This window comes from Oncorhynchus nerka, unplaced genomic scaffold (genome assembly GCF_034236695.1).
Source record: "Oncorhynchus nerka isolate Pitt River unplaced genomic scaffold, Oner_Uvic_2.0 unplaced_scaffold_1007, whole genome shotgun sequence".
Classification (NCBI taxonomy): Eukaryota; Metazoa; Chordata; class Actinopteri; order Salmoniformes; family Salmonidae; genus Oncorhynchus; species Oncorhynchus nerka.
Genome location: NW_027040286.1, coordinates 216,745 through 228,109, shown reverse-complemented (window position 1 = coordinate 228,109; position 11,365 = coordinate 216,745). Strand labels below are relative to the sequence as shown.

Genomic DNA, 11,365 nt, shown 5'->3' with positions numbered 1-11,365 from the left:
GGTTGAATCAGGTGCCATAAGACATGCCCCCTACTACCTCTAGGGTTGAATCAGGTGCCATAAGACATGCCCCCCTACTACCTCTAGGGTTGAATCAGGTGCCATAAGACATGCCCCCCTACTACTACCTCTAAATTGAATCAGGTGCCATAAGACATGCCCCACCCCTAATACTACCTCTCAGGGTAAACATGAATCAGGTGCCATAAGACATGCCCCCTACTACCTCTAGGGTTGAATCAGGTGCCATAAGACATGCCCCCCTACTACCTCTAGGGTTGAATCCAGGTGCCATAAGACATGCCCCCCCTACTACCTCTAGGGTTGAATCAGGTGCCATAAGACATGCCCCCCTACTACCTCTAGGGTTGAATCAGGTGCCATAAGACATGCCCCCCTACTACCTCTAGGGTTGAATCAGGTGCCATAAGACATGCCCCCCTACTACCTCTAGGGTTGAATCAGGTGCCATAAGACATGCCCCCCTACTACCTCTAGGGTTGAATCCAGGTGCCATAAGACATGCCCCCCTACTACCTCTAGGGTTGAATCAGGTGCCATAAGACATGCCCCCTACTACCTCTAGGGTTGAATCAGGTGCCATAAGACATGCCCCCCCTACCTCTAGGGTTGAATCAGGTGCCATAAGACATGCCCCCCTACTACCTCTAGGGTTGAATCAGGTGCCATAAGACATGCCCCCTACTACCTCTAGGGTTGAATCAGGTGCCATAAGACATGCCCCCCCTACTACCTCTAGGGTTGAACAACTCTGGAAACTTATTTTTATTTATATATATATATATATTTTTTTTTTATCCCAGATTCCTAAAATCAAGAAGGGAAATCTGGGAATCCTACAACCTGGGATTTCTGGATATCTGGTGAATTTTGGGAAGTACTTCTGCAAAATATAGACCCACAACTACCTCTAGGTCAGTCTAGCTCAGTCTGTTGACAGCAGAGTAATATAGACCCACAACTACCTCTAGGTCAGTCTGTTGACAGCAGAGTAATATAGACCCACAACTACCTCTAGGTCAGTCTAGCTCAGTCTGTTGACAGCAGAGTAATATAGACCCACAACTACCTCTAGGTCAGTCTGTTGACAGCAGAGTAATATAGACCCACAACTACCTCTAGGTCACCCTAGCTCAGTCTGTTGACAGCAGAGTAATATAGACCCACAACTACCTCTAGGTCAGTCTGTAGACAGCAGAGTAATATAGACCCACAACTACCTCTAGCTCAGTCTGTAGACAGCAGAGTAATATAGACCCACAACTACCTCTAGGTCAGTCTAGCTCAGTCTGTTGACAGCAGAGTAATATAGACCCACAACTACCTCTAGCTCAGTCTGTTGACAGCAGAGTAATATAGACCCACAACTACCTCTAGGTCAGTCTGTTGACAGCAGAGTAATATAGACCCACAACTACCTCTAGGTCAGTCTGTAGACAGCAGAGTAATATAGACCCACAACTACCTCTAGGTCAGTCTAGCTCAGTCTGTTGACAGCAGAGTAATATAGACCCACAACTACCTCTAGGTCACCCTAGCTCAGTCTGTTGACAGCAGAGTAATATAGACCCACAACTACCTCTAGCTCAGTCTGTTGACAGCAGAGTAATATAGACTCACAACTACCCCTAGCTCAGTCTGTTGACAGCAGAGTAATATAGACCCACAACTACCTCTAGCTCAGTCTGTTGACAGCAGAGTAATATAGACCCACAACTACCTCTAGCTCAGTCTGTTGACAGCAGAGTAATATAGACCCACAACTACCCCTAGCTCAGTCTGTTGACAGCAGAGTAATATAGACCCACAACTACCTCTAGCTCAGTCTGTTGACAGCAGAGTAATATAGACCCACAACTACCCCTAGCTCAGTCTGTTGACAGTCTACCTCTAGTCAGTGTTGACAGCAGAGTAATATAGACCCACAACTACCTCTAGCTCAGTCTGTTGACAGCAGAGTAATATAGACCCACAACTACCCCTAGGTCACTCTAGCTCAGTCTGTTGACAGCAGAGTAATATAGACCCACAACTACCCTAGGTCACTCTAGCTCAGTCTGTTGACAGCAGAGTAATATAGACCCACAACTACCTAGGTCAGTCTAGCTCAGTCTGTTGACAGCAGAGTAATATAGACCCACAACTACCTCTAGCTCAGTCTGTTGACAGCAGAGTAATATAGACCCACAACTACCCCTTGCTCAGTCTGTTGACAGCAGAGTAATATAGACCCACAACTACCTCTAGCTCAGTCTGTTGACAGCAGAGTAATATAGACCCACAACTACCCCTAGCTCAGTCTGTTGACAGCAGAGTAATATAGACCCACAACTACCTCTAGCTCAGTCTGTTGACAGCAGAGTAATATAGACCCACAACTACCTCTAGGTCACTCTAGCTCAGTCTGTTGACAGCAGAGTAATATAGACCCACAACTACCTCTAGGTCACCCTAGCTCAGTCTGTTGACAGCAGAGTAATATAGACCCACAACTACCCCTAGGTCACTCTAGCTCAGTCTGTTGACAGCAGAGTAATATAGACCCACAACTACCTCTAGGTCAGTCTAGCTCAGTCTGTTGACAGCAGAGTAATATAGACCCACAACTACCTCTAGGTCAGTCTGTTGACAGCAGAGTAATATAGACCCACAACTACCTCTAGGTCAGTCTAGCTCAGTCTGTTGACAGCAGAGTAATATAGACCCACAACTACCCCTAGGTCAGTCTAGCTCAGTCTGTAGACAGCAGAGTAATATAGACCCACAACTACCTCTAGGTCAGTCTAGCTCAGTCTGTAGACAGCAGAGTAATATAGACCCACAACTACCTCTAGGTCAGTCTGTTGACAGCAGAGTAATATAGACCCACAACTACCTCTAGGTCAGTCTAGCTCAGTCTGTTGACAGCAGAGTAATATAGACCCACAACTACCCCTAGCTCAGTCTGTTGACAGCAGAGTAATATAGACCCACAACTACCCCTAGCTCAGTCTGTTGACAGCAGAGTAATATAGACCCACAACTACCCCTAGGTCAGTCTAGCTCAGTCTGTTGACAGCAGAGTAATATAGACCCACAACTACCCCTAGCTCAGTCTGTTGACAGCAGAGTAATATAGACCCACAACTACCCCTAGGTCAGTCTAGCTCAGTCTGTTGACAGCAGAGTAATATAGACCCACAACTACCTCTAGCTCAGTCTGTTGACAGCAGAGTAATATAGACCCACAACTACCCCTAGCTCAGTCTGTTGACAGCAGAGTAATATAGACCCACAACTACCCCTAGCTGTCTGTTGACAGCAGAGTAACATAGACCCACAACTACCTCTAGCTCAGTCTGTTGACAGCAGAGTAATATAGACTCACAACTACCCCTAGCTCAGTCTGTTGACAGCAGAGTAATATAGACCCACAACTACCCCTAGCTCAGTCTGTTGACAGCAGAGTAATATAGACCCACAACTACCTCTAGCTCAGTCTGTTGACAGCAGAGTAATATAGACCCACAACTACCCCTAGCTCAGTCTGTTGACAGCAGAGTAATATAGATCCACAACTACCTCTAGGTCAGTCTGTTGACAGCAGAGTAATATAGACCCACAACTACCTCTAGCTCAGTCTGTTGACAGCAGAGTAATATAGACCCACAACTACCTCTAGCTCAGTCTGTTGACAGCAGAGTAATATAGACCCACAACTACCTCTAGGTCAGTCTGTTGACAGCAGAGTAATATAGACCCACAACTACCTCTAGGTCAGTCTGTTGACAGCAGAGTAATATAGACCCACAACTACCTCTAGGTCAGTCTGTTGACAGCAGAGTAATATAGACCCACAACTACCTTTAGCTCAGTCTGTTGACAGCAGAGTAATATAGACCCACAACTACCTCTAGCTCAGTCTGTTGACAGCAGAGTAATATAGACCCACAACTACCCCTAGCTCAGTCTGTTGACAGCAGAGTAATATAGACCCACAACTACCTCTAGCTCAGTCTGTTGACAGCAGAGTAATATAGACCCACAACTACCCCTAGGTCAGTCTGTTGACAGCAGAGTAATATAGACCCACAACTACCCCTAGCTCAGTCTGTAGAGAATGTATATCTGATATGAAAAGATGGTATTTTCACTCCAGAGAATGCATATAGATGGTATTTTCACTCCAGAGAATGCATATAGAATGGTATTTTCACTCCAGAGAATGCATATAGATGGTATTTTCACTCCAGAGAATGCATATAGATGGTATTTTCACTCCAGAGAATGCATATAGATGGTATTTTCACTCCAGAGAATGCATATAGATGTTTTTTTCACTCCAGAGAATGCATATAGATGGTATTTTCACTCCAGAGAATGCATATAGATGGTATTTTCACTCTAGAGAATGCATATCTGATATGAAAGATGGTATTTTCACTCTAGAATACATATCTAATCAGATGGTATATATTGTGTGTGTGTGTGTGTGTGTGTGTGTCCATAACGGTTCACTATTCTGTATATAGTCCACTACATCGGGAACTGGTTGCTATTTGGGATCCATCCCAGGTCGTAGAAACTCTTCCATAAAGACCTGGGGGTGGGGGGGTGGGTGGAAGGGGGGGACAGGAGGGACAAATCAAGGTTTAGCAATTCTTTTTATTTATTTTTGTAAACACACAACAACAAAAAATAGTTTGAAGCATCATTTAATGTATTTTATTATACATCAGCCTTTAAATTCAAGTAAAGCGACTCGTCCAAAAGCAAACAGCCTCTGTTTTAGCAAGAGTCCCCCCAAAAAAAATAAAATAATGTATTGTATTATACATCAGCCTTTAAATTCATTAAATTATTTCAAATCCTCAGCAAAAAAAACCCCACAAAAACAAAAACCTCCCCTTTAGATAAAGTGTTGAACTAGAGTGAGAAAACAAAACCCTCCCCTTTAGATAAAGTGTTGAACTAGAGTGAGAAAACAAAAACCCTCCCCTTTAGATAAAGTGTTGAACTAGAGTGAGAAAACAAAAACCCTCCCCTTTAGATAAAGTGTTGAACTAGAGTGAACAAAAACTCCCCTTGGATAAAAACTAGCAGCTTTGGCAAAAGCAGAGCGGTTTAAGTCCTCTTTACGATCTACACTACAGGGCTGTCCAGTCACAAACAACACCCACGTTCCTACCCTATAGGGCCCTATAGTAGGGCCCTATATAGGGCTCTGGTCTATAGTAGGGCTCTGGTCTATAGTAGGGAATAGGGATCTGGTCTATAGTTGGGCCCTATATAGGGAATAGGTGTTTGGAATACAGGCTGTGTGATATATCCTCTCTGAGGACCTTACAGTTCATTGACAGGAGGGAAGAAAAACCAAGTCTCTTTTTCCTCCGACAAAATGGCACCCGAATTCCCTTCTTAGTACACTAGGCTTGTCCTTAAGTCGTGCACTAGTTAGGGAATAAGGGTTTAGGGGCCACGAGCCTTGGGCTGAAACATGTCGAAAAACGCTTCACAACGAAAACGTCTCATAAAGCTACGCTAGCCATTTGGTCTTCTCCTCTTCTCTCCTCCTCCTCCTCTTCTTCTTCTCTCTCATTGTCCTCTTTCTCCTTGTTCTTCTTCTTGTGTTTGTGTTTCAGTCCCGTGATCTCTCCCTCCTCAGCGTCCAGGCTCCCCTGTCTCTTCTGCTTTCTATCCTTCTTCTTCTTCTTCTTCTTCTGTTTCTTCTTCTCTTTTCTATCTTTCTTCTTCTTGTCTTTCTTGTTGCCCAGGCTACCGACAGAGCTGGCGCTGCTGCTACGACTTCTGCCGCTGCCCTCTCCCTCCAGCGCTCTCTCTCCCTCCAGCGCTCTCTCTCCCTCCAGCGCTCTCTCTCCCTCCAGCGCTCTCTCTCCCTCCAGCGCTCTCTCTCCCTCCAGCGCTCTCTCTCCCTCCAGCGCTCTCTCTCCCTCCACCGCTCTCTCTCCCTCCTCCCCCTCTGAGATCTCTCCCTCGCTGTAGTCAGGTTCGAAGGCCTCATCTGTCTCTCTGACCAGGTCAGGAGGGGATCTGGAAGAAGGGACCGAGGGAGGGGGTCTGGAGGAAGGGACCGAGGGAGGAGATCTGGAAGAAGGGACCAAGGGAGGAGATCTGGAAGAAGGGACCGAGGGAGGAGGTCTGGAAGAAGGGACCGAGGGAGGAGATCTGGAAGAAGGGACCGAGGGAGGGGGTCTGGAGGAAGGGACCGAGGGAGGAGGTCTGACTTTAGGGTTCTCCCTCCCTCTCTCCTTTGCCCTATCCACCCCTCTCTCTCTCTCCTTCTCCCTATCGACCCCTCTCTCTCTCTCCTTCTCCCTATCCACCCCTCTCTCTCTCTCCTTCTCCCTATCCACCCCTCTCTCTCTCTCCTTCTCCCTATCCACCCCTCTCTCTCTCTCCTTCTCCCTATCGCTCTCCTTCTCCCTATCCACCCCTCTCTCTCTCTCCTTCTCCATCTTCTCCCTCATCTGTTGCATCTGCCACTCTCTCTCTTTCTTTCTCTCTCTCTCTCTGACAGCTCGGGGCACCCCAGCCCTGTTGTCAGTCCTGGGGGGCTGTATGAGTGAGGCTGGGTGTTGGGGGGGCTGTATGAGTGAGGCTGGGTGTTGGTGGGGCTTTCCACCACTCATCTCCTTCTCTAGGTTTCCTAGGCTGGCCTGCTGGCTCTGTCTCCCCGCTGAGGAGCGCTCTACTCTGGGCTCTTCTCCCTCAGCCTTCCCTCTCCCGGACTGGTTCTCCACGGAGATGGAGACCTGAGGAGAGGGGTATCTGTCCTGCGCCGTGTCCCTGCCAGGGCTGCTTTCGCTAGGTCCGGTGGGCTCAGAGCTTCCCTGAGATCTCTGGGTGCTGGAGGACGAGGGGTCCGATGGGTGTGGGGCTCTCTTGGAGACGGGAGAGGCACTGCCTAGCTCTCGGTGGTCTTTGTGTTTGGGGTCGAGGCGGTCTCTGTGTTCTCTGGTCTCCTGGTCGTCTAGTGGTCTACGGTCAGAGTTGGTGGAGGAGTTCTGGTCGTTGTGGTCTTTATGTTTGTGGTCTCTGTGCTCCCTGGCTCTGGGGTCAGAGGTCGCTTTGTGGTCCCTGGAAGAAGAAAAAGGTTTACGATCTCGTGAGTAAGAGTGTGAGGAGGAAGAGGAGCTCTTTTCGCTGCTGTGGTCGATCCCTCTGTCCCCAGTCCTCTCTCCTTCTCTCTCTCTCCTCTCCGGCCGCTGAGAGGAGCTCTTCTCACTGATGTGGTCGATCCCTCTCTCCCCAGTCCTCTCTCTCCTCTCTCGCTCCGGCTGCTGAGAGGAGCTCTTCTCACTGATGTGGTCGATCCCTCTCTCCCCAGTCCTCTCTCTCCTCTCTCGCTCAGGCCGCTGAGAGGAGCTCTTCTCACTGATGTGGTCGATCCCTCTCTCCCCAGTCCTCTCTCTCTCTCTCTCTCGCTCAGGCCGCTGAGAGGAAGCTCTTCTCACTGTCCATATCTTTGTCAAAGCCCTCTGTTCCCCAGTCCTCTCTCCTCCTCTCTCTCTTCTCTCAGGCCGCTGAACTGAGCTCTTCTCACTGATGTGTCTCTCCCTCTCTCCCAGGAGGGATGGGGTCTCTCCTTCTCTCTCTCTCTTCTCCGCCACTGAGAGCTCTTCTCACTGCTGGAAAGGTACAGCTCCCTCTCTCCCCGTCCTCTCTCCTTCTCTCTCTCTCTCTCTCCAGCCAGCTGAGAGGGAGGGAGGGAGGGGGTTTCTCGGTCTGTCCATATCTTTGTCAGAAACCCCTGTGTTCCCTCTCTCTTTCTCTCTCTTTCCCCCGCTCTCTGTCCCGTTCTTTATCCCTCTCCTTTTCCTTTAACTGATCTCTCTCTCTCTCCTGTCTCTCCGTCTTTCTCAGGAGGGATGGGGTCTGTCTAACAGGTGTGTTTTCCATCCTGCAGGCCGTCTTCTCTGTCTCTGCCACTAGAACAGGGACATAGTTCTCTCTGGCTTGGGAAAGGTACAGTCCCTCTCTTTCCTTCGCCCTGCCTCCGTCTCCGTCGTCACGGTGATGCTGGGTCCAGGTGGGAAAGGGAGGGAGGGGGTGAGTCAACAGGTGTAGGCTGTTGAACCCTGACCCCTCCTCCTTCCTCTTCCTCTGATTCATAGTCCTCCTTCTCCCACTTGGAGCGAGGGACCTGGACGAGGAGAGAAGAGAAGAGAACACGTCTGAGCTGTGTGTCTCCTGTATGAGTACTATCTAGTCTAACAGGTGTAGAGCTGTGTGTCTCCTGTATGAGAACTATCTAGTCTAACAGGTGTAGAGCTGTGTGTCTCCTGTATGAGAACTATCTAGTCTAACAGGTGTAGAGCTGTATGAGTACTATCTAGTCTAACAGGTGTAGAGCTGTGTGTCTCTGACCTGTATGAGTACTATCTAGTCTAACAGGTGTAGAGCTGTGTGTCTCCTGTATGAGTACTATCTAGTCTAACAGGTGTAGAGCTGTGTGTCTCCTGTATGAGAACTATCTAGTCTAACAGGTGTAGAGCTGTATGAGAACTATCTAGTCTAACAGGTGTAGAGCTGTGTCTCTGACCTGTATGAGTACTATCTAGTCTAACAGGTGTAGAGCTGTGTGTCTCCTGTATGAGTACTATCTAGTCTAACAGGTGTAGAGCTGTGTGTCTGACCTGTATGAGTACTATCTAGTCTAACAGGTGTAGAGCTGTGTGTTTCTGACCTGTATGAGTACTATCTAGTCTAACAGGTGTAGAGCTGTGTGTCTCCTGTATGAGTACTATCTAGTCTAACAGGTGTAGAGCTGTGTGTCTCTGACCTGTATGAGGACTATCTAGTCTAACAGGTGTAGAGCTGTGTGTCTCCTGTATGAGTACTATCTAGTCTAACAGGTGTAGAGCTGTGTGTCTCCTGTATGAGTACTATCTAGTCTAACAGGTGTAGAGCTGTGTGTCTGACCTGTATGAGTACTATCTAGTCTAACAGGTGTAGAGCTGTGTGTCTCCTGTATGAGAACTATCTAGTCTAACAGGTGTAGAGCTGTGTGTCTCCTATCTGTATGTAGTACTATCTAGTCTAACAGGTGTAGAGCTGTGTCTCTGACCTGTATGAGTACTATCTAGTCTAACAGGTGTAGAGCTGTGTGTCTCCTGTATGAGTACTATCTAGTCTAACAGGTGTAGAGCTGTGTGTCTCCTGTATGAGTACTATCTAGTCTAACAGGTGTAGAGCTGTGTGTCTCTGACCTGTATGAGTACTATCTAGTCTAACAGGTGTAGAGCTGTGTGTCTCTGACCTGTATGAGTACTATCTAGTCTAACAGGTGTAGAGTGTGTCTGTGTGTCTCAGGTGTAGAGCTGTATGAGTACTATCTAGTCTAACAGGTGTAGAGCTGTGTGTCTCTGACCTGTATGAGTACTATCTAGTCTAACAGGTGTAGAGCTGTGTGTCTCTGACCTGTATGAGTACTATCTAGTCTAACAGGTGTAGAGCTGTGTGTCTCCTGTATGAGTACTATCTAGTCTAACAGGTGTAGAGCTGTGTGTCTCCTGTATGAGTACTATCTAGTCTAACAGGTGTAGAGCTGTGTGTCTCTGACCTGTATGAGTACTATCTAGTCTAACAGGTGTAGAGCTGTGTGTCTCCTGTATGAGTACTATCTAGTCTAACAGGTGTAGATCTGTGTGTCTCTGACCTGTATGAGTACTATCTAGTCTAACAGGTGTAGAGCTGTGTGTCTCCCTGTATGAGTACTATCTAGTCTAACAGGTGTAGAGCTGTGTGTCTCCTGTATGAGTACTATCTAGTCTAACAGGTGTAGAGCTGTGTGTCTCTGACCTGTATGAGTACTATCTAGTCTAACAGGTGTAGAGCTGTGTGTCTCCTGTATGAGTACTATCTAGTCTAACAGGTGTAGAGCTGTGTGTCTCCTGTATGAGTACTATCTAGTCTAACAGGTGTAGAGCTGTGTGTCTCTGACCTGTATGAGTACTATCTAGTCTAACAGGTGTAGAGCTGTGTGTCTCCTGTATGAGTACTATCTAGTCTAACAGGTGTAGAGCTGTGTGTCTGACCTGTATGAGTACTATCTAGTCTAACAGGTGTAGAGCCGTGTGTGTCTGACCTGTATGAGTACTATCTAGTCTAACAGGTGTAGAGCTGTATGAGTACTATCTAGTCTAACAGGTGTAGAGCTGTGTGTCTCTGACCTGTATGAGTACTATCTAATCTAACAGGTGTAGAGCTGTGTGTCTCTGACCTGTATGAGTACTATCTAGTCTAACAGGTGTAGAGCTGTGTGTCTCTGACCTGTATGAGTACTATCTAATCTAACAGGTGTAGAGCTGTGTGTCACCTGTATGAGTACTATCTAGTCTAACAGGTGTAGAGCTGTGTGTCTCCTGTATGAGTACTATCTAGTCTAACAGGTGTAGAGCTGTGTCTCTGACCTGTATGAGTACTATCTAGTCTAACAGGTGTAGAGCCGTGTCTCTGACCTGTATGAGTACTATCTAGTCTAACAGGTGTAGAGCCGTGTCTCTGACCTGTATGAGTACTATCTAGTCTAACAGGTGTAGAGCTGTGTGTCTCCTGTATGAGTACTATCTAGTCTAACAGGTGTAGAGCTGTATGAGTACTATCTAGTCTAACAGGTGTAGAGCTGTGTGAGTACTATCTAGTCTAACAGGTGTAGAGCTGTGTGAGTACTATCTAGTCTAACAGGTGTAGAGCCGTGTCTCTGACCTGTATGAGTACTATCTAGTCTAACAGGTGTAGAGCTGTGTGTCTGACCTGTATGAGGACTATGTGACCGTCAGCAGGTGCTGAGCTGTCATTGGTGTACTCCTCCAGTGTTTTAACGACAGTCTTCCTCTGCTCTGCTCTGCCCTCTGATCCATCGCCACACACAGGACTACTGCCCCCTGGAGGACTGGTGGTGTAATACACAACAACACATAGTTAATATAGACCCCACCTCCTCCTCCTCACAGGACTACTGCCCCCTGGGGGACTGGTGGTGTAATACACAACAACACATAGTGAATATAGACACCACCTCCTCCTCCTCCTCCAGGACTACTGCCCCTGGGGGACTGGGGGACTGGTGTAATACACAACAACACATAGTTAATATAGACACCTCCTCCTCCTCCTCACAGGACTACTGCCCCCTGGAGGACTGGTGGTGTAATACACAACAACACATAGTTAATATAGACACCTCCTCCTCCTCCACCTCCTCACAGGACTACTGCCCCTGGGGGACTGGTGGTGTAATACACAACAACACATAGTTAATATAGACACCTCCTCCTCCTCCACACAGGACTACTGCCCCTGGGGGACTGGTGGTGTAATACACAACAACACATAGTTAATA

The 11,365-nt window shown here is 47.6% G+C and overlaps 1 protein-coding gene across 1 annotated transcript in view; it reads right to left on the bottom strand.

Moving 5' to 3' along the window:
- Nucleotides 1-5,245: 5,245 nt before the first annotated feature.
- Nucleotides 5,246-11,365, bottom strand: part of LOC135570237 (E3 ubiquitin-protein ligase RBBP6-like) — an 85,298-nt gene continuing 79,178 nt past the window's right edge. The window contains exons 18-20 of the mRNA XM_065016347.1: nt 10,777-10,915; nt 8,099-8,164; nt 5,246-7,454 (exon numbers count right to left, since the gene is read on the bottom strand). Coding sequence (XP_064872419.1) covers nt 5,529-7,454; nt 8,099-8,164; nt 10,777-10,915 — 2,131 coding nt within the window. The 3' untranslated portion in view covers nt 5,246-5,528. The remainder of the gene's footprint in view (nt 7,455-8,098; nt 8,165-10,776; nt 10,916-11,365) is intronic.